The sequence below is a fragment of the Arabidopsis lyrata genome, assembly GCF_000004255.2.
Source record: "Arabidopsis lyrata subsp. lyrata unplaced genomic scaffold ARALYscaffold_6, whole genome shotgun sequence".
Lineage (NCBI taxonomy): Eukaryota > Viridiplantae > Streptophyta > Magnoliopsida > Brassicales > Brassicaceae > Arabidopsis > Arabidopsis lyrata.
This window is the reverse complement of record NW_003302550.1, coordinates 8,617,926-8,640,160: the sequence shown is the minus strand read 5'-3', so window position 1 is coordinate 8,640,160 and position 22,235 is coordinate 8,617,926. Positions and strand designations below refer to the sequence as shown.

General features: G+C 35.2%; 4 protein-coding genes and 2 pseudogenes across 5 annotated transcripts; 3 read left to right on the top strand and 3 right to left on the bottom strand.

Moving 5' to 3' along the window:
- Nucleotides 1–1,393: 1,393 nt before the first annotated feature.
- On the top strand, nt 1,394–4,959 carry LOC9308005 (HSP-interacting protein). Of its 2 annotated transcripts, XM_021021126.1 has the most exons (4): nt 1,394–1,999; nt 2,060–3,992; nt 4,071–4,297; nt 4,563–4,959. In XM_021021126.1, exons 1-3 carry the CDS (start codon nt 1,838–1,840, stop codon nt 4,229–4,231), a joined length of 2,256 nt encoding a protein of 751 aa, XP_020876785.1. In that variant the 5' UTR covers nt 1,394–1,837; the 3' UTR covers nt 4,232–4,297; nt 4,563–4,959. The 2 variants fall into 2 exon arrangements, with proteins under 2 accessions (XP_020876785.1, XP_002873993.1); XM_002873947.2 differs by having other exon boundaries at nt 1,394–3,992.
- A 197-nt stretch (nt 4,960–5,156) lies between these two features.
- Nucleotides 5,157–9,932, bottom strand: LOC110227294 (protein S-acyltransferase 24). Its single transcript, XM_021021127.1, has 13 exons — nt 9,417–9,932; nt 9,083–9,223; nt 8,841–8,953; nt 8,321–8,400; nt 8,060–8,223; nt 7,605–7,743; nt 7,407–7,506; nt 7,032–7,089; nt 6,830–6,907; nt 6,615–6,713; nt 6,189–6,267; nt 5,945–6,093; nt 5,157–5,726 (listed from the first exon to the last, which is right to left on the bottom strand). Exons 1-13 carry the CDS (start codon nt 9,672–9,674, stop codon nt 5,322–5,324), a joined length of 1,863 nt encoding a protein of 620 aa, XP_020876786.1. The 5' UTR covers nt 9,675–9,932; the 3' UTR covers nt 5,157–5,321.
- A 445-nt stretch (nt 9,933–10,377) lies between these two features.
- On the bottom strand, nt 10,378–12,013 carry LOC9308004 (probable glucan endo-1,3-beta-glucosidase BG5). The gene has a single exon (XM_002871889.2). It carries the CDS (start codon nt 11,595–11,597, stop codon nt 10,560–10,562), a length of 1,038 nt encoding a protein of 345 aa, XP_002871935.1. The 5' UTR covers nt 11,598–12,013; the 3' UTR covers nt 10,378–10,559.
- A 727-nt stretch (nt 12,014–12,740) lies between these two features.
- Nucleotides 12,741–15,586, bottom strand: LOC9310060 (probable glucan endo-1,3-beta-glucosidase BG4). The gene has a single exon (XM_021020484.1). The coding sequence runs from the start codon at nt 14,424–14,426 to the stop codon at nt 13,389–13,391; it is 1,038 nt and encodes a 345-aa protein (XP_020876143.1). The 5' UTR covers nt 14,427–15,586; the 3' UTR covers nt 12,741–13,388.
- Nucleotides 15,587–17,495: 1,909 nt separating this feature from the next.
- LOC9310059 lies at nt 17,496–21,596 on the top strand (annotated as a pseudogene).
- Nucleotides 20,208–22,001, top strand: LOC110227066 (annotated as a pseudogene).
- Nucleotides 22,002–22,235: the final 234 nt, after the last annotated feature.

Here is a 22,235-nt window from a genome sequence, read left to right as displayed (position 1 = left end):
AATGATGTTTTTCGTATTTTGCCGAGGTTACTTCAGAGCGATTCGGCCTTTCCATTAGTGGATCTGTTTTTCACATTTTGCTGTAAAAACAACGGGGAACATCAGCCAAAAATAGTAAAGCATCTCACTGATAATATGAAGAATGCGGTTCTCTCAAAGGATGTTATTGCATTAGAAAGGTTGACACATGTTATAGGATTAGTTCTTTTGGTTGATTGGGAGACATTACCAAGTTTTGCAAGTAGTGGTATTGTGATTACATCTGACTTTGGTTTAATTTTATTATAAACTAGTTTTTTTTATTTTAATGATTTTTAAATGTATTCAAAGTGAATTAAATGTGGTTCTTAGGCTCGTCCAAACAATATTTGTGGACGTAAACACTACATGTGGATGAGTTTTATTAACAATTGTTGTATCTTTTGTAATTCTTCTGCCAATATTTGTTTTTGGTGATAAATTCGTGCACAATCAATAACATTTTATATGCAATTTGTGACAAATTAATGGTTGCACATTGCTTTTTGTGATGATCAGATAATCACAATTTTTATGAAAGCCAATGGTGTAACGACGGAAAATTATCACGGTATATATAGCTACAATTAGACCATTGCAATTTTCGATCCCATGATCATCGCATTTTGTTACAACAAACCGACATATCATTATTAATTTGTAAGTGAAAAATATAAACCCAATTTGCCTAATATACAACAAAAGTTGCTCTAAAATCACACAATTTAAACTAAGTCGTTTGTATTGAACTAAGTCTCTTTCTTTTTATCGTCATTTTTAATTTAATTATCAGATAATTTAGATCCACCAAATCAATCATGTAAAATCATTCTAGGTTAAGAAAGCGGTTTTTGTTTTGTTTTGAAATTTGAAGTTTTTAATCTGTCTCGTTCCTAATAACATTTTTAATTATTATTCATTGACAAACTTGGATCAACCATGCTTTCATCAATAATTATGTATTTATATTGTAAAAAAGCTTTCTATATTCGATTAGTTATAACAATAAATAAAAATGCATGAACAAAAATATATACTAATATAATTTTATAACCTAAGGGATTCGAATCGAAACCTAAAATAATATGAAGAATATATGAAAGAATAACTTGATATTTTTGTTTTTTACTACCCATATTTTGAATATTTCAAGCACTGAATCACACTATGAATTAACTAAATTTTAATTTACTTTCACTTGAGAAAAAAAAAACATATTATAAATTTGATTTAAAATAAAATTCCCAAAGTATTATTAATTCGCTGTAAAGATTCGACACGTGTCAACAAACTGGGTTGATTCGATTCGTCTTCTCTTTTCCTTTTTCTTATTTTTATAAACTAATTTCTTTTATAATGTTTTTTTTGGCTCAACGAGTCGTCGTGGCTTTACGACAAAGCTATCTCGTTACAGAGCCTCCAATCTTCTTCCTTGTTCCTCTTCTTTTACCATCGCTTCTTCTTCCTCTCCCCATCTGTTTCACGGAAAATTCATCTCATTCCCGAGAAAACCCATATAATCTTCCCAGACACAAGCTCCGGAATATTGCCGTTTCTTTTCCGATTCAAGGATCTCGATTCATAAGAGGTAGACACGTTTCGTGTTCTATCTTGTAATCTCTCTAGGGCTTCTGTATATTATACTTAAACACATTTGTAGTTTCTATTCTTTCTTTTGTGTGCACTGTTTTATTACCAGACCTGTGGAATTAGCTGTTTATAGTTTCTCTTGAAGCTCCGACATAGAATCTCCTCATGAGTAGAAATCGTTTGTAAATTTGGAATCTTTCTCTCGTTGTTTTGCTTCTGAGGATTTGCCATGGAGAAGCAAAATGAGAGCAAATCTACAGATGCTGAAACAAGCCAAAGTCAATTAGTGGATGATTCAGAGGTTGAAACTTTAGATGATTGTGTTTCAAAGGTTGAAACTTTAGATGACTGTGTTTCAAAGGTTGAAACTTTTGTTGATTGTGTTTCAAAGGTTGAAACTTTAGATGACTGTGTTTCAAAGGTTGAAACTTTTGTTGATTGTGTTTCAAAGGTTGAATCTTTAGATGATTGTGTTTCAAAGGCACAAGGTTTGAAGGAAGAAGGGAACAAGTTGTTTCAGAAGAGAAATTATGATGGTGCAATGTTTAAATATGGTGAAGCTATCAAGATACTTCCTAAGGATCATGTAGAGGTGTCTCATGTTCGAGCTAATATGGCTTCTTGTTATATGCAATTGGAACCAGGCGAGTTTTCGAAAGCGATTTATGAATGTGATTTAGCACTTAGTGTTACTCCTGATCATAGTAAAGCATTGTTGAAGAGGGCAAGATGTTATGAGGCATTGAATAAGTTGGATTTGGCTTTGAGAGATGTTTGTATGGTTTCGAAACTGGATCCCAAGAATCCCATGGCATCCGAAATTGTTGAAAAGCTTAAGAGAACTTTAGAGAGCAAAGGGTTAAGGGTTAATGATTCACTGATAGAGTTGCCTCCAGATTATGTTGAACCTGTTGAGGCTTCCCCTGCAGCACTGTGGGCTAAACTAGGCAAGTCACGAGTGAAGAAAACCAAAAAGAGCAATCAAGTGCAAGAGAAGAGCGAGGGTGAGAATGTAGAGACTGGGAAGAAGAATATTGTTGCAGCTGAAAAAGGCAAGGACAAGATTATCGATAAGCAGAGCAAAAAAAATGGAAAAGGGAAACAGTTGGATAAGAGAAGTGATATGAGCAAGGAAAAGGAAAAAGTGATAATTGAGGAGGAACTTCTGGTTGTAGGTGTAGAAGATGTAAACAAGGATGTGAAATTCGTATACTCTGACGACATAAGATTGGCTGAGTTGCCTATAAATTGCACTCTCTTTAAACTTAGGGAAGTTGTTCATGAGCGTTTCCCAAGCTTAAGAGCAGTTCATATAAAGTACAGGGACCAAGAAGGAGATTTAGTGACAATCACAACAGATGAAGAGTTAAGAATGAGTGAGGTGTCATCAAGGTCACAGGGCACTATGAGGTTCTATGTAGTGGGAGTTAGTCCTGAGCAGGATCCCTTTTTTGGAAGATTAGTTGAGATGAAGAAACTCAAAATTACCGCTGATTCTTTTAAATCAAAGGTATACGGAAGAGGTGGATGTAAAGTTGAAGATTGGATGATTGAATTTGCTCAGCTTTTTAAGACCCAGGCCAGAATTGATTCTGATACATGCTTGAATCTTCAAGAACTTGGGATGAAACTTAATTCAGAAGCTATGGAGGAGGTGGTAACCTCCAATGCAGCCCAAGGTCCTTTTGACAGAGCAGCTCATCAATTCCAAGAAGTGGCAGCTCGATCATTGTTAAAGTTGGGAAATGTGCACATGTCGGGGGCAAGGAAAAGGTTGAGCCTCCTACAGGGTGTTTCTGGAGAATCTGTTTCTGACCAAGTTAAAACTGCTTATGAATGCGCTCAGAAGGAGCACGCAAAAGCAAAAGAAAAGTATGAAGAGGCCATGAAAATAAAGCCGGAGTTTTTTGAAGTCTTTCTGGCACTAGGTCTGCAGCAGTTTGAGGAAGCAAGACTTTCATGGTATTATGTACTTGTCTGTCACCTTGATTTGAAAACATGGCCATATGCAGATGTAGTACAGTTTTATCAAAGCGCCGAAAGCAATATCAAAAAGTCTATGGAAGTGTTGAAAAATTTGGAAACCAAAAAGGAAAGTGAGACTTCTCAAGCAGGCAAAACCGATTGCCTGACACATGAAAAGGTGCCGGGTAGCTCAACTCAAAATAACCCAGCAAAAGAAGCAGGAAGGCTAAAGTCATGGATAGATATTTTATTGTGTACTGTCCTTTATGAGAAATCAATCATGGAGTACAAACTTGACCAACCATTCTGGCGAGAGAGTTTAGAAGCTGCAACAGAGAAATTTGAGTTAGCTGGAACTTGTAGGGATGATGTTGTTGCGCTAATAAGTGAAGATTATGTGGCAGGCAATACATTACGAGGTACTATGCGATCTAGTTCAATATTGATTTTGAAAAAATAAGCCATGATGTTTGATATAATCCTTTTCATTGCTGCAGATCTAAGGATTCACATGGAAGAGATAATACAGATTTATAACGAGATATATGAAGCAAAACATTGGACAAATGGGATCCCATCAGACCAGTTGGAAGAGATACTAAAGAGAAGGGCTGAAAATATTTTTCATGTGTCAAATATAGCAATCCAACGTGGTTGAAGGGGTTTCCATGACAAAGTGTTCACAATGACTTTGGTCATTATCTTGATCAAGCTTCATTTCAAGGTACATATATAATCTCACGAAATTGTTAGGTCTGAACCTTATGTGCATTGGTTCAAGATGATAAAGAAACTTAATCAGACTATGCTTAGTCCATTTCATTTCATTGTCCAGACTATGCTCTGTCATAACTACCTAACTTTTTATTTTACTTATTGCGACTGAAATAGGCAATACTTTTATTCTTTGTCCTGAACCAAAATGTTCACATTCTGGATGCCACTTGGGTTTGAAATCATCAGCTAACCACAAAGATCTCTCTTTGCAGGTTTTTGTCTTGTGGTACAGGGTACCAAATTCGGATTTTTGTAGACAGAAAAAAACATATATGTTCTATTTTGTTTGTGTAACATTTATACCATTGATTTTGGCGAGGAGTGAAGCAAAGATATCATGCAGATTCATCTTCTTCTTCCACAGGGTGAGTTGTGACTTTATTCATTGGTTTCTAACTCAAATTGCATTTGGCTTGAAACATTCATACACAAACAACAAATTGGCTTCTTTTTTTTTCCTTTCATTTTCTTATTTTTGGGACCTTCGCAAGATTTTGGTGCGGAGTCGGTCATTGTTTTGTAATTCGTTTTTACATATAAAATGTAATGGTGTGTTTTGTGGCGATTTGAAATTTGGAAAAAGCAAGTAGTATCAATCAGTTTATTGAAGAGTCAAACTTCCAAACCTCAGCTCAGAAAACATAAATGTACAACCATTTCATTTTAAGTGATGTTTAAAGTTATGCACAAAATTTTTTTAAAAAAATACATAATTTTCAAACACTATTCAAGTAAAATGAATTTAACTAATAAGAAAATATACTACTATTAGAGACGTTTAATTTTTGCATAGAAAATTGTAAACATCACTTAAAATGAAATTTAAAAAAATTCAGTAAAACATCACTTGTAGTGATAAAGAGGGAGTATTACTATCTTCACATGTAACGGATAATGATGTAATCAATAACTCGACGAGGGCAAACACGTGTTTCTTACAACACAAATGCACATTTGGGACACGGACCATATTATGGAGATACAACAGGTCGGGTTGGGTTGCGACTAAGACCAAGCCCCAAACCCAAAGGAACATTGTCACTCTTTGACTTACTATTATGGCTATGGCTGCAGTTGGAAGAATGAACATGTGCTGCCTGTGAATTCTGTATCGGGTTAACATCGATAGCTACATGGCCATTGCCATTTTGAAGATTTGAATTCCGCTGCATCTGCATCATGCTAATACCCTCTGGTCTCTGTGTTGCGTCTTCTTCATGACACTCAATATCTTCGTTATAACCTTTTACTAAGAAATCCGAGCAGTTTCTTCTGCACCCGAGATCATAAGGATTCCTAAAGCGACCACCTGGACCTCTTAGGTAGCTGTACCGCAGGGCGTTGGCCATTTCATTTGTGGTTATGTTCCTTGATATCTGTAAAGGAAAAATGGGACAGAATGGATCTTCAGGATGAGGCAAAACACCCCGCCATGAAAATCGAATAATCTAGTCTACTTAGTGAGTTTTAGCTCTGGAGTTATTCTAGAGATGAATAATCCGGGGAAGAGAAGTACGAAAGAACAGTCTTTGTACCATTTAGATCACAAGAGGAACAAAGATGTGCAGATAAGGAAATAGGAATGAGGACTCACCTGTGACGCTTGTATGACTGTTAAGACGGCAACAGAAAAGAAGAGGCAGAATTCCACCAGCAGAAAGGATAAAGCACCCACATGATTACTAGCGACATGGCTCATCCATGCTCCAAAAGAAGATGGAGCTGAAGGGTCACTCAAGACTCCTGCAAGTAGATAATACACCATTTACATTTTTGTCCGAAAGTTATCTCTAGATTTACATATAACGATTAAAGGGCATCTTCCACTACAAACATACTTGCAAGAGTGACGCCACCAGTTATCAGCATCGCTAGAACTTCAAGTAGAAGAAAAAGAAAAAATTCCCACTTGTTTTTCTGCAAAATCGGTTGGAAAACAAGGACAATCCACAGATAAGTACTTGTATCATGCTCCAGCTGCAAGACTAAGAAATCAAACCAGTAGCAACCAAAATAAATAGAAGAGGTGATGTGACACCAAGAAGCATCTCTGTTGATCTGTATACCAAAATTTGCAACACAAATATACCACTAAGCATTTTCGAAAAGAACAGTAAGTTAGGTCACACCAAAAGAGACAAGGAAGAGGAAGGCAGATTCAGTAATATGAAATGTTAGTATCAAACAAAAGCCTGATGCGGCTACCCCTATTTTGCCAACTTCTATGTCAAAAACAAAAGAAGGAAGACAGGAACCGTACTTACTTTTCCAACACAATTTGATACCCAAGGACAATGGTGATCAAATTGCTCTACACAACGATCACAGGTGGAACAGTGCTTAGCTCGAAGAGGTCTGATAATCTGAATAAAATGAAACAAAGTGGACCAAAAGAAGTAAATTTCAAGATGGAGCATCGATGATTAAGTACTTGGTATTAAGATTGAAGAAAGACATTAAAGGGAATTTGAGCAGGTACCTTGCATGTTGCACAGAGCTGTGTCCAATTCCCAGCAAGCAAAGCGGGATTGTTTAGCTCTATTTTTAACAGCGGTTCCTATAAAGGGGAAAGAAAACCAGTAAGACACTTGAACAAAAAAAATAGGACTCAAAATCATACCGAACTGGATAATATGGACAATTATGTAACGTAAACTTTGAGAACCGATAAAGCTACTAACATCATCTTTCATGGTTTGCGGATCATGGATATTCATTCTGATGTAACCTGGATCCTTCCTGCAGAAAAAATAAAATTACAATATAAAACAATAAGAAAACCAGCTTCTTGTGATACAAACTACAGCTGCAAAGAAGTAAAGGCCTTCAAATCCCAATCTGCAATTGCTAGGTGAAATGAATGAAACCATGAAGAGAATCGGGCTTAAAATACTATAATGTAAAATCCTAATCTGCAACCACCAGGTGAAATATAAGAAATTTATGCATAGCAAAGATACACTATACTAATAATCAGATAACAACAGAAAGCAGACATGGCTACTTTTAGAAGATATACGAAAAGAAAATCGAGGAAGTACAGGGTGAGCATATACCTGCTACAGCGGTAAAACAAAAATAGTCCTGCAGTTGCAAGAAAGAATCCCAGCCATGCAAGCGCACCAATCCCAGTTGTTAACTTTGGCAGATTGGATGCTGCAATGGCCAAAGGGTTCATAAAATTATGGGCATGCATAGAAGAGTTACTTGATATGATGCACACAAAGGAGATTTGAGAAGGCCAAGGTAACTACCCAAAACAACAGAATTTGTATATACAAGCAGAAGCAGCAGGATCATGATCCAAAGAACTGGAGCGAGTCCCAACTTTGACAATCTTCCAAGGGGACTGCTTCCATCACAACGCTTTTCAAGCAGGCTTCTAGCATTACCCTGCAGAATAGCGTTTATAAGACAGATACAGACAAATATCAACACAATTTTCTCAATAATTTAAGCATAATGCTGCTCATTTTGAATGGATAAGAAACTCTACAGACTTGGAGAAACTAACATAGTATAGCTACAAGTAGAGTTAACTACACCAGGTATGCAAAGGTCAAATGAGATGCACATAACTGCCAAAAATTAGGCCAATAATATGATTCAACTACCATTTATTGCTAGCAGTACAACCACTACGAAAGCATCAAATCAAACAGTGTGACTACAGATTGCTACACAACAAACAAGTAAAACAGATACCTACAAGGAAAAAAGAAACTTGTCTGTGATTCTTTTCAGCAGCAAGTTGCGCAGGGGTTAGCCCAGTCTTGTCAGTAATCATCAAATCCTCTTTCTTTCCAGCCTGCACCAAGACAGTGCAAGCCTCCAAATTACCTCGGATGGCAGCCCAATGCAGAGGAGTGCAACCTGATAACAGAATCAGTATAATGGAGAAGCTGTTAGAAACGTATAGTTAATCTAACAAAATAAACACAGGATTTCAAAAAAATATGTTTGTAACCACCTTCTTTGTCTTGTCGTCCTCTATATGCATCTAGAAATAAAAGTAGGCGAATGGAATCTGCAAATCCTTTATATGCAGCCCTGAATTTCTCAAATTATGAGAAGAATAGAAAGACGAAATTAGAACTGTCTTCTGAATAGATACTGAAAAAATAGGATAAAATCCAAAGGTCAACATAAGATATCTAAAAACCATGCAGTAGAACAATCCATGTAACAGTAACGAACTCTCAGTAAGAAATACGGGAAAGAAAACAACCTCTGTAACCTTAGATGGGAAACAGTAATACGTATTCACAAATCTTCATAACAAAAAACTCGAGAACTATCATAGGCAAATAACTGACAGAAAATAATTCTAATCCACTCAGTATATTTGGCAACTAGAACAAAATTGTACGAAAAGATATTTAAATCTACATGAACAATCTGAGAAGGAAACCAATGAAACCAACTATTCACTCTCGAAATAAGCGTGCAAGCCTAAAATCAATTAATAAGTAACAGTTTCAAGAAGGTACCAATGCAAGGGGCTTCTTCCATCATTATCTGGCACGTCAGGATCAGCATTCCACTTTGAGACAACGTGACAAAGAAAAGCAGTCTGGCCATACTGTGCGGCAACATGTGTTGGCTACAAGCAGTTTAAATTGGCGATTAACACACATCCATTGAGAACTAAACAAGAGAAGAAGGGAAATTTGATAGGATCCAGCGGATAACATCGACGCTAAACACAAAGTAGTTAAAAGAAGAGCTGAACCTGATAGCCATACATATCCGTTGCATCTACCCTTGCACCCTCTTGAAGTAACAGTTCTGCAACTTGTATCGCACCACGAACAGCACTCCAATGCAATGCAGTCTGTCCAGTATGATCTGTGGCGTTTACATCTCCACCATGCTGGAAAACCAGAACCGAGACATATCAGTTATAGAAACTTCAGAACCACAGTCCAAATCTAGTATACACAATGGCAACAAATGAGCTACATAAGGAAGTAAACAAAGCATCCATACTCATCAACAAACAATTCGTTAAACAATCAATTGGATATACACATAGAAGAACAAAAAAGAGGATTGGGCGATGTAACCTCGATAAGGTACTGGGCAACGGCGACGCGGTTGTTCAAGGCAGACCACTGAAGAGCATAGTAGCCAAGACCATCAGGCTCGGAAACAGAGGAACCCTCTAACTCAACCAACCTATGAAGCTTCTCCAAATCACCATAAGCGGCAGCAGTATACACATCGTTCTTCAAGCTCTCTTCTTCAATCCCTTTAGAACTCGATTCCCCATTCTCCTTGGGACTCGATTGGATTTCTTCCACCACCTCAATCTCCGATGACATTTTTCTCAGCCTCCACAGAAGAAATTGAGATCGATCGAGATTGTGGCTATGCGAGGATTCGATTCCCTTGAAGATTGACCTTTGATTATTCTCCCCCGAGCATAAATTGGTCGTGGGATTTGGGGGGAAATGGGAGATGGAGCTAGGGTTTTTCTGGGGGAATCAGAGGAAGAAGAAGAAGAATGATTGACGAATTCAAAATTTTGACTAAGAATCGGATTAAGACGGGTCAGAGACAGACTTGCTCTCAAATTTTTTTTTTGTGGTTCTAATGTTAAAAAACAACAACCAACATTTATAAATTCATCATCATTTTTTTTTATGTAATGGAAATAGTTTGCCTGACTAGTGGAGTGATATATAGTTCAATGGAATAAGTGGGATTAAAATAGAAGGGATATTAACGAATCAAAACATCTGTCTTAATCATAAGAGAAACCTTTTCATTTTTCATTTCTTCAACTATCTTTTTTTATCAGAAATGTTAAGAATGTTAGAATTTCCAAAAAGTTAAGAAGAGTTTTAACTTATTATTTTATTCTAACATAAAACCTTGAATTGTTGAATCATTTTCGGACACTAATTTACTTATTTTGATAAAACACCGATTTGTATAATATAAAAAGAAATTATTTTGAAAATGCATACACAAAACATACTCTTTTATTAATAGATGAAGAAACAGAGTATGTTTACTAAACCATAGAAATTGGTTTTTAAATTACTACATTCAGATTTATTACAAAAGTCAACCAAGTTCTGCTACGAGATCTCATCTCATCATAGACACCAGTTGCTTAGCATGTGTACTGTTAATTAGTTTTACTTTAATCACTACCAACTATTATTGTTGATGAATCGGGAAAGTCCAAAAAACTTTCACACTTAGAATAGCTTGTAGATGGGCTTCATATCATTTGGATTGTACAACCCAAAATTTTGTTCAGTCCCTGCCGGCTTCTGATTTTCATTAAATGTTGCAAACAAAAACACGTCGATGCCCTTGTTGGGCTTCTTGGGCGTCCCTTTTCCGCTTGTTATATGTTTCACAAAATTTCTGTTGTAGGTACCTGCGATATCCGGCGTGGTAAAGTTTCCATTCCCAGCAGATGGCCATCCGGTCTCGGACACCACCATTGGTAAATCTTTAACGCCTTCCTTCTCCATTGCCCACACGAAAGCGTCAAATATTGAATCAAACATGTTTGAATAGCCCAGTGGTCCATCTTGTACCACGATGGCCTCAGTATTGAAGGTGGCATAGTCGAGAGGGATGCTCGCTGGGTCGGACACATAAGGGAAGTAAGGGTAAATATTTACGAGAATGGGCGTATTTGTTTGAGACAATAGTTTCAGCACGGGAACAAGTTGTTCACGCGCTTGAGACGTGAACATTCCTGCGGAAGGTGGGTACGATTGCTCGAGGTTCCACATAGCCACCACAGTGCTTATCGAGATTGGAAGATTCCTTGACCTGACCAGGTTGGTGAGAGACTGCATGACGGGAAGCACTTGAGAACCAATTGGTCCAGGGATGACTTCATTACCAACAGTAATGAACGCGATGTTGACGTCGGGTAAGTAAGGCTCGATGTTGGTCGCAAACCAGCCCTTAACAGCTTCTTCGCTAGCTGCAAGAGCAGCCAAGTCCTGGTCCCTAACGCCTACAGTGACTGCAATATCACGGTGGCCGCGTAAAGCGTTAAGAACTTCAGTGTTCGGGTCGAAGATTCGGATTTTAGTAATGTCTATGGACTTGTAAAGGTTTATAACATTGGACGGAGACGGGAGGTTATCTCCGAGGAGACCATAGTTCAAGCCAATGCTATTTACTGCGGTTACGAAACCATTGTTGTTGTAGTTGACAATCAGCACAATGCACAAGAAGAAGAACAAGAATAGCTTCTTAGTCGAATAGAACATGATGATGAAACTTTTTTCTATAAGTATGTGTATAAAAATGTATTAAAATCGTACTTCTCTGAAGAAGAAGAGGGAACCAAACTTGTTTTTCGTTATTATGTTTCGTTGCAAAATATTGGTTGCATGTGTTTGTATATATAGGTACAATCTTAGATCTATTTCCAGTCATATTGGTATCAATAAAATAGTAAATTATTTTATTTTGGTTCTTCTTGGTATAATCTTAGCCCTCGATCTATTTACAAATTTGGTGTTTTCTTTTTTATCTAGTTATATTTTATTTACTATTTTTTTGTTTAACTGAATCTTACTATTCCAATCCAATTATGTTGTCTAGAAGAAAAGTATCCAATTAAATTTATCTTCGTTGTTTCTAGGCAAAAAAAAAAAAAGTACATGAATTCAGTTCAAAAATTACTACAGTAAAGTAAATTGATACATAAATTTTATACATTTTTAACTAATAAATTCATGTATAATTAACAAACTAAACATACATAAATCTGACTACCAATATACGTAGATTATTAAATTGATACATTAATTTTAATACAAGTGCACAAATTTATTACTCCTTCTGTTTCTAATTAATCTAAATATTTAAACTTTTCACACATATTAAGAAAACAAATTAAAATTTGATTATAAATGCATCATTTTTGTGATTAACATTTTATTTAACTCTAATTAACCAATATTATTTTACTTAAAGTTTACACTTCATCATCATTAACTATAAAAAGTGCAATAGAAAACTTAAAAATCTATCTTTTTGGAACAAATTTTTTCCTTCTAAAACTTGGATTTTTTTTAGGAATGACAGACATGAAAAAGAGATGTATCAATATAAAACTAGACAAAGCTCTAAGCAAATAATTAATCTTTTCTTTTAAGATGTTTGAAGTGTTGATAATTTGATATATATGGAAAAAAATATAACGCTAGCGTACTAGGGTCTAGGGTATTCATGTGTTAATGGTACTCTTTTTAATTTTTAGGTATATATAGTATCTTGATGAATAAAAGAGTTCGATAAATGATATTTTAGGTTTGACTGATTTGTCATATGAATATACGTACAGTGATACAATTGAGTTTTGTTTGATTTACTAATATATAAGTACATAACTATTACCTATGGACTTTTTTTTTTTTTTTTTTTGAACAAAGAACTATTAGCTATGGACTATGGTAGTAAATAACGTGGTCGAACAACTAAAAGACCAAAAAATTTCCATGTTAAAGTCTTCGAACCACCGAAAACTAAGCGATCACACGTTGGATTTTCGAAAATAGAGATTAACTAAACCGAAACAATTGTGTATGGGTTATGGTAGTCGAAGAGAAACTAAAATAATTAAGCCACAAACACAGCAAACACAAACGCACTTTGTTTTAATTATGTACTACTAACACAAACCCATTGATTTTTGAATCAATTTGGGACACTGATGTGCATAATACAAAATTATTATGGACATGCATTCCTATACAAAACAAAATGCATATACAAGACGATGCGAAGCATATGGCATACTCTTGTGTTAGATATACGAAGAAACAGAGTACGTTCGTTTAATAAACCAGAGAAATTGGTTTTCAAATTAGTACTGCATTCAGATAATCAGATTTATTACAAAAGTCAATTAAGTTTCGCTACGAGATCTCATCTCGTAGACATCAGTTGCTTATAACATGTGTATCATTGTTAATCTTTTACTAATTCACTAACAGCTAATATATCATTATTATTAGTGAATCGAGAAAGTCTAAGCAACTTTCACTGCACGCTTAAAATAGCTTGTAGATTGGCTTCATATCACTTGGATTGTACAACCCAAAATTTTGTTCAGTCCCGACCGGCTTTTGATTTTCATTGAACGTTGCGAACAGAAACCCATCGATGCCCTTGTTAGGCCTTTTAGGCGTTCCTTTTCCGCTTGCTATATGCCTCACAAAATTTCTGTTGTAGGTAGACGCGATATCCGGCGTGGTAAAGTTCCCATTCCCCGCGGATGGCCATCCTGTCTCGGACACCACCATTGGTAAATCTTTAACGCCTTCCTTCTCCATTGCCCACACGAACGCATCAAAGATTGCTTCAAACATGTTTGAATAACCCAATGGTCCATCTTGGACCAATATGGCCTCAGTGTTGAAGGTGGCATAGTTGAGAGGGATGTTAACTGGGTCGGACGCATAAGGGAAGTAAGGGTATATGTTGACAAGGATCGGTGTACTTGTTTGTGACAATAGTTTCAGTACGGGGACAAGTTGTTCCCGAGCCTGGGAGGTGAACATTCCCGCGGAAGGTGGGTACGACTGCTCGAGGTTCGACATAGCTACCACGGTGCTTATCAAGATAGGAAGATTTCTCGACTTGACGAGGTTGGTGAGAGACTGCATGACCGGAAGCACTTGAGGACCGATTGGTCCTGGGATGACTTCGTTACCAATGGTAATAAATGCGATGTTGACGTCAGCTAAGTAAGACTCGATGTTGGCCGCAAACCAGCCCTTAACAGCCTCTTCGCTTGCTGCAAGAGCAGCCAAGTCTTGGTCTTTAACGCCAACAGTGACTTCTATATCGCGGTGACCACGTAAGGCATTGAGAACCTCAGTGTTCGGGTCGAAGATTCGGATTTTAGTAATGCCTATGGACTTGTAAAGGTTGATAACATTGGACGGAGAGGGGAGGTTGTCTCCGAGGAGGCCGTAGTTCAAGCCGATGCTATTTGCTGCGGTTACGGAGGCACTGTTGTTGTAGTTGACTGACAACATCACAATGCACGAGAGGAACAAGAACAGCTTCTTAGGTAAATAGAGCATGATCAAACCTTTGTCTGCAAAATATGTGTGTATAGAAATCTAAAAAGATTTTACTTGTCTGAAGAAGAAAAAGGAACCAAATTTGTTTTTTTTCTTTTATTGCATGTTTCGTTGCAAAATGTAGTAGGATCTATTTATATAGATATCTGAGATCTATTTTCAGTCTTATCGGTATCAAAAAAATAGTAAAATACTTTATTATTGGTTCTTGGTGTGATCTTAGCCGTCCATCTATATATAAATTTGGTGTTTTCCTTTAACTAGTTATATTTATTTATTTTCTTTCGTTTAACTGAATCTTACTATTCCATAAGAACTGAAGACTAATCTAATTGAATTGATGAACTTTGTACTTGTCTAGAAGAAGCGTATCTAAAAATAAAGGAATTTGAGTACATAGATTTTACATAACACAATTAATTAATTCATGTATACTCGATGTTTTTGTATAATTAACAAACTAAACTTAAACATACATGAATTTGAATACCAATTAATAGACAATATAGAGTTAAATGAACTTTTGTTTTTTTAAAGCAAAGAATTAATGTTTACATATAAGACACGAAATCTTTAATAGAAGTGCATGCATTGACAAGCAAGAGAAAGAGATTTATCATGTATACATATAACTAGCCAGACAAAGCTACTAAGCAAATAATTATAATTTTCTTTTTTGCATGGTTGAAGTGTTGATATACATCTGTGTTAGCCAACGTTTCCAATGTTGTATAAAGCATGATGAGAATTAAGAAGATGTCTATTCAGTTTTTAAAAAGTCACGTTTCCAATGTTATTCAGTCGGTATAGTTATTAACTACTCACTGGTACTATGTATACTATCTTGTTAATAATCTGTTATATATTAGTACTATTTATTTTATGCAAGATTTGCACTATCTTTCTCTAAAATTTGCACTCGGTCAATGAATGATATTTTAGGGTTGACTAATTTGTCATATAAATAGGGTGATGCAATCGAGTTTTATCGTAGTTATAAATAACGTGGTCGAACCAGTGATGATCAAAAACATCAAATGTGGTCGAACGACTGAAAACCAAAAGATCACACGTTGAAATTCTGGAAGTAGAGATTAGCTAAACTGAAACAATTTTATTTGGTTAATTGTAATAAAATAGAAACTAAACTAGCCACAAACACATATCAACTTTTTCGGTTTGGCTTACTCTAGAAGATTATTACCTCAATCACCTTTGAATTATTCCATTGGACCTTTCTTCTTCAAGGTGAGGATTTTTCTCCTTTTTTTTTTTTTTTTTTTTTTTTTTTTTAAATTTCTTGCAAAAAAGGATGCTAAATCTTTTAAAAATGGAGATTAAGATTTGCTAACCGACACTTTTTTAGGCTTAAACATACAAAACCAAAATGTAATTAAATTAATAATTTTAAAATACAAGAAACATATTTTAACAAAAATTCTTTTTTTATTGTTAATTGAACTAAATCACAACGGGCTAGTCCAGTAGCCCAACACCTTACATGAAGATGAAGGAAAGTGGTACACTAACCATATAGCTCTCACACACTGGGGACAGTTCAACTTTCGAACCTAGATTTTGATGGAATGACAATCGAGATACATTATTTGTTCACTTGTTCTTTTCCCATAATTTCTTAGCTAAAGATACATAAATACAAATCTCAATTGTGGCCAATTTATTTAGAAATCCAATTTATAGAAGGTAAATCTAGAAACATTTGGAAATGTATCAAAATGAATCAATGTAATGTTGTAGATACTATTTGATAAAATATGTAGTGTAGTTGTTTTTACTTTTTAATAGTTGTCGTTGCTGCATTACCACACAAAATTAAAAATGACTAAATAAATACTTTTTTTTTTTTTTAACAAAGACTAAATAAATACTTAAGTTTGTGTTAAACTTATAAAATTACATCAAAAAAGAGTTTCAACTTTTGCAATTTCATAGTTGATAAACCGTTTCTAGAGCCAAAAACATGCAACAAGGTGATTCAATCTTCTTCTTCGACTTCTAACAAATCGGAAGCTCATGTTACAAATGTCGTTAAAAATATCATACTCTATCCACTTCAAACTAAATGCCGTTTCGCGGGTTTTAGATTTTCAAAATTTGACATAAAATACCTAATTTAACCTCATAAAAATCAAGAATCACCTAGGTTTTAAGGGTATAATAGGAATTTTAATATGTTTTCATAAAATCTGTAAAAATGTTAAAAAGTTAAAACGACACTTATAGTAAAACGGAGAGAGAATAACTTAATGGCCACAGAATCGCGATTTGAGATTTCAAAGAGATAAGGTATTCATCTATATCTTGACACATCAATACTCTTAAAGTTTACCAAAAGATGTAATATAAAAACCTAGCTTTCAACAACAATCAACATAAACTCAACATCTCCACAAAAGATTTCATAATCAATGATTGAAAAAGCATATGATTGTTGCTTCAGAATTTCACACACTCAATCGAAAACACACCCTTGAAAAGAGTTTTAATCTCTACAATAATTATTTGAGAAGTAGAAACGCACCATATTGAAAGTTAGGGCATTGGAGGCCTGTGGTTAAAAGTTAGAATGATTTGTCCTAAACACCCTTAATGAATTGTTCTTCTCGAAATTTCTCCTTCTTCGTAATTAGGGGTATATAAGTCTAATCGTGTGTTGATCTCTATAATAATGTCCTAAACACCCTCAATTCGAAAATTTTTGTTCTTAATTGTTAAGGGTATATAAGTCTAATCGTGTTTTGTGATGATTAGTCTTAATCACCCTTAAATTTTTTTATTTTATAGTGTAATAGTTGGGGATACGGATGTCATAATGTCTCGACTTTAATGATTATGGAATCTTAGCTTAAATTTATTTGTTAATTTTTTGGATAATTCTATAACTTAGCAGTTAAAATTCGTTTTTGTTAGTTTTCTGATTTTGTTTCTAATTAAAAAGTTCAATATATTTGTTAATCTTTTGGATAATTCTATATCTTAGTAGTTAATATTCATTTTTGTTAGTTTTCTGATTTAGTTTCTAATTAAAAAGTTAGATTTCTTAAGATAATGATTGATGTTTGCCCTAATTTTAAAGCTATATATATATAGTTATCGGCCAGAGAATTAGGTATTGTTTTTTTCCTGTGCTCATTAGATAGTTTCACCGTTATGGTTTTTTTATATAGCTACTACGATTCTGATGAATCGAATTGTTTGTCATGCATATATTGTTTTCATGGTCCTTTAAAGGTCGTGTGCATGTTTTTTGTTGTTTGTTTTATTTTTTGCATGAATTCGTTGATTTATTGTTTTGCTGATTTTTTACCTTTGCTATGTGTTTCAGATTTGTAGAACGTGGGAGGTTCCATCGACAAAGCTTTCGGACGAAGGTGGTGTTGATGAGAACATAACGAGGTTTGGAAAGGTATTTCTATAGATTTGGTTTGTATATTTTACATCTATTTACCTATTTAAATGTTTGTGTTTCTTTATGTTCTATTAAATATTTTTATATGCAAATAGTACGTATGGAATATTTTTTACGTAATTGTGTAATTATGGTTTACGTATATTATGGTTTTTTTATATAGCTTTTTAGTAATTGTGTTTAGCCGTGTTGAGATGATTATTGTTCAAATAGTACGTATGTTTGATTGTCTGAAATAAAGAATAATTGAGATATCTAATCGTGTGTTCTATTGTTTTCAGTAAATCTTCATCTTCAACAATGAAAAGGAGGAATAAGGTAACCTTTTACATTAATCGTTTTCTTATAATTCTATTAGTTTGTAGATTATGTTGTTATTTGTATTCTGGTTTCTATTGGTCGGTTGTTTTCTTTAATAAAACTAATATCCAAAACAAATTATGAATTCTGGTTTCTATTGGTCGATTCCTAGGTTACCCGCGAAAGTTGTATGAACAAGTAAGCAAAACACCATCTCGACTGATATGTTTTCGTTGATAATTATATATTTATTTTCTCTCTTTGATCGATATATGTTTCGGCTGTGTGTTCTTTTTGGGATGACCTAATATTTTGTGTTTCCAATCTAATGCCACATATCTAGAAAGAGGAGACAAGTCCATAGAAAAGGGATGGAGAACGACAACACAAAGGAGGTAGACAATTAGGTTTTATATTATATACGACAACACAAAGGAGGTAAACATTGTCATTTTGTTTTATGGTACAAAGTCATCTCAACTCTTTTCTTTGCTCTGTATCTTGCTGCAACACATTTCTAATCTTGCTGGTAACCCAAAGATTGTGCTCCCAGTTCCTGCCTTCAATGTAATCAACGGTGGATCTCATGCAGGAAACAAGCTTGCAATGCAGGAGTTCATGATTCTCCCTGTTGGAGCTTCATCTTTCAAGGAAGCCATGAAAATGGGTGTGTAAGTTTACAACTTGAAGGTAAATCATGAATTGTTTTGGTCTCTGAGATGCTCATACTATGATAATTTATGATTTAAAAATGTATAGTCAAAATAATAGGTCTCTTGTCGTTACTCCTTTATCTGAAAATTTCTTGTCGTGTTAACATGAAAGTTCTCACGTTTCTTGTATGTGACTAATTCATCCTGTTTTTCTTATGTCTATGTTCAGTCTGTGATTAAGTACGGTCAGGATGCAACAAACGTTGGGGATTAAGGTGACTTTGCACCAAACATTCAGGAGAACAAAGAAGGTCTAGAACTGCTTAAGACTGCCATTGAGAAGGCCGGATACACTGGCAAGGTTGTCATTTGAATGGATGTCGCTGCGTCTGAGTTCTACTCATCAGACAAGAAATACGACTTGAACTTCAAAGAAGAGGTAAAGCAATCTCTTTACAAATCATGAACCTCTTTGAGAAGAAATCAAGAACATTGCTTTCAATATCTATCCGCTGCTCTATTTGTGAATTTGCAGAACAACGATGGTTCTCAAAAGATCTCTGGAGATGCTCTCAAGGACTTGTACAAGTCATTCGTTTCAGAGTACCCTAATGTATCCATTGAAGACCCATTTGACCAAGATGACTGGGAGAACTATGTTGAAATGACCGTTGAATGTGGCGAGAAAGTTCAAATCGTCGGTGATGATTTGCTGGTCACCAACCCCAAGGTATGCCATTGTTAATCAATCGTTTCCTCTAGAACTTTATCTCTCTTACTTAACATGCTTATGTCTCTAACACTCTTATATATATGCAGAGAGTTGAGAAGGCAATCAATGAAAGGTCTTGCAATGCTGTTCTATTGAAGGTAACATCCTCACACACAAGATATTCTTGACTGGTATTGGTCAATTTGAAATCCTTTGAAATATTGTTAATAACTCCTTGGTGAATGAGTGAATAGATTAATCAAATTGGATCCGTAACCTAGAGTCTCGAGGCAGTTAAGATGTCAAAGAGAGCTGGTTGGGGAGTGATGGCTAGCCACCATAGTGGAGACACTGAGGACACATTCATTGCTGACTTATCTGTCGGTTTGTCAACCGTAAGTCAAAAACCCAACATCATATATCAAGAAATATCCCATTGTATCTTCTCCAAATCATGTCATGATATGGAGTCTCTTGGTAATGTTGTTATATGAACAAGGACAAATCAAGACCGGAGCTCCTTGCAGATCAGAGCGTCTTGCCAAATACAACCAGGTTTAGTAACAAGTTATCTTGGTGTCTTTTTTTCTGATGAACTATCATTAGTAGATAGATTCATCATACTGATACCTTTTGTCTTTTTTTTTTTTCTGATAAACTATCATTAGTGGATAGATTCATGAAACATGATTACCATTATTAGCACATACTCAGGCTTTTACATGGTCCGAACTATCTTTGATAATTCATTGTTGTGTACTTGTGTGCGTGCATGTAACTTAATTGGTGAATTTTTGATTCCAAGTTCCAATCCAGATCATGATCCAACACCAGGGGTTGGAAAGGTTCGGTTTCAATTCTCGGATACATTGTCTATCAAAAGTATATATAAATGCATACTCTAATGATATGATATATTAATGCATGTGTTTTTATTGTCTTATTTTTGTAAGTACAATAAGCAAACAAAAAAAAAGCAGGGAAAAACAAGAGGTGGTGAGATGAAGACTATCACAACGAAAAGCATCAAGACAAGGTTAAATTCCATTTCCTACTAGAGTGCATGGTCAGAGCTGCAGTCTCTGTGTACTTCGATTGAAATCTTGAATAGCCTTAATTTAAACAATCACTGGATGAAAGAGTGTTTTTCTTGGCAATGCGGATCAAGAACTCAGAATGCACATTGGGTCTTTGGCGAAGTACGAGTATTTGCAAGGTATTTTCAGTTTTAGCAATTACATCCAAGCTCAAACTGCATAAGCTCAGTATTGTCTTAGGGAATTTGACCACGTTGAAATCATGGTTAGAGAACATCTGAGAAACGATCCCTATCGGATGGAAGATATGGATTTGTATTCTTATGTTCTGTATGCAAAAGAAGCATGTGCTGCGCTGAGTTACCTTGCACATAAGGTGGTTTTGACTGATAAGTACAGACCTGAGTCTTGCTGCATCATTGGCAACTACTACAATTTAAAAGGCCAGCATGAGAAAACAGTTATGTACTTCCGGAGAGCTTTAAAACTGAACAAGTATTTATCGGCGTGGACTCTTATGGGCCATGAATATGTTGAGATGAAGAACACGCATGCTGCCATTGATGCATATCGACGAGCTGTTGATATAAACCCTTGTGATTATCGAGCTTGGTATGGGTTAGGACAAGCATGTGAGATGATGGGGATGCCTTTCTATGCACTTTACTATTTTCGCAAATCCATATTCTTTCTTCCAAACGATTCTCGGTTGTGGATAGCCATGGCTAAATGTTATCAAACCGAACAGCTTTACATGCTTGAAGAGGCCATCAAGTGTTACAATTGAGTTGTGGACTGTACTGACACAAAAGGAATATCACTTAATCAAGCTTCACCAGAAGCTTGGACGTAATGAAGAAGCTGCATTTTATTTCGAGAAGGATTTAGAGAGAATGGATGCTGAAGGATTAGAAGGACCAAACAAGTTTGAGGCTTTAATTTTTCTTGCCACACATTTTAAAACTCACAAGAAATTCGCAGAAGCAGAAGTGTATTGCACCCGTCTTCTCGATTATAGTGGACATTGTTCTTTTGCTTTTGCTTATCTCTCTCTTGATTTTTTCTTTGTATTTCTCCTGAATATATATATAGATAAGCGCACAAAAACATGGAAAAAAGGCCAGAAAGACCGAGAGGTATAAAGATGAGATGACCACTACAATGAACATCAACTTTGACAAGGTTGATTTCTATTTTCTATGAAAAAACTTTTTTGTATCTATATTAGTTTTATTTCTATTTTCTATATTAGTTTTATCGTGATGTGTTTTAGTATGTTTTCAATCGATTGTCCAATCTATGATTACTATTAGGAAACTGAGACTAAGAGAACAAGGACTTCACAAAAAGAGAGAAAAAAGTTTCCATGGAGAGGTTCAACACAAAAAGGGTATTTAAATTCTAATTTTCTAACCAAATCTATATGAGATCGTTATGTTCTATTAAGTTTGTTCTGCTTTTTGTAATACTCGAAAACAGAAATAACAACAAAAAAAGCATAAGAAAATGTAGAAATGAAAGAGGGGTCAGACTCAACGAAACTACAACAATAAGAAAAAGCGATGGGATAAATATAATTATGGAAAAAAATAACACTATTATGGTGAAACAAAGATGGAGAAGAACTAGAACACAAATACGATGCAAGAGAAGAATAGGGGGATGAAGATGTAAGCG

What these genes read in the sequence shown, in the direction of transcription:
- LOC9310060 (XM_021020484.1), bottom strand. Translation starts at nt 14,426, where the DNA reads ATGCTCTATTTACCTAAGAAGCTGTTCTTGTTCCTCTCGTGCATTGTG.
- LOC110227294 (XM_021021127.1), bottom strand. Translation starts at nt 9,674, where the DNA reads ATGTCATCGGAGATTGAGGTGGTGGAAGAAATCCAATCGAGTCCCAAG. An exon ending in AGGACGACAAGACAAAGAAG is followed by an intron (nt 8,224 to 8,320) that starts GTGGTTACAAAC and finishes TTCTGTTATCAG; the next exon opens with GTTGCACTCCTCTGCATTGG. An exon ending in TTGTTTTACCGCTGTAGCAG is followed by an intron (nt 7,090 to 7,406) that starts GTATATGCTCAC and finishes TTTTTTCTGCAG; the next exon opens with GAAGGATCCAGGTTACATCA.
- LOC9308005 (XM_002873947.2), top strand. Translation starts at nt 1,838, where the DNA reads ATGGAGAAGCAAAATGAGAGCAAATCTACAGATGCTGAAACAAGCCAA. An exon ending in GGCAGGCAATACATTACGAG is followed by an intron (nt 3,993 to 4,070) that starts GTACTATGCGAT and finishes TCATTGCTGCAG; the next exon opens with ATCTAAGGATTCACATGGAA.
- LOC9308004 (XM_002871889.2), bottom strand. Translation starts at nt 11,597, where the DNA reads ATGTTCTATTCGACTAAGAAGCTATTCTTGTTCTTCTTCTTGTGCATT.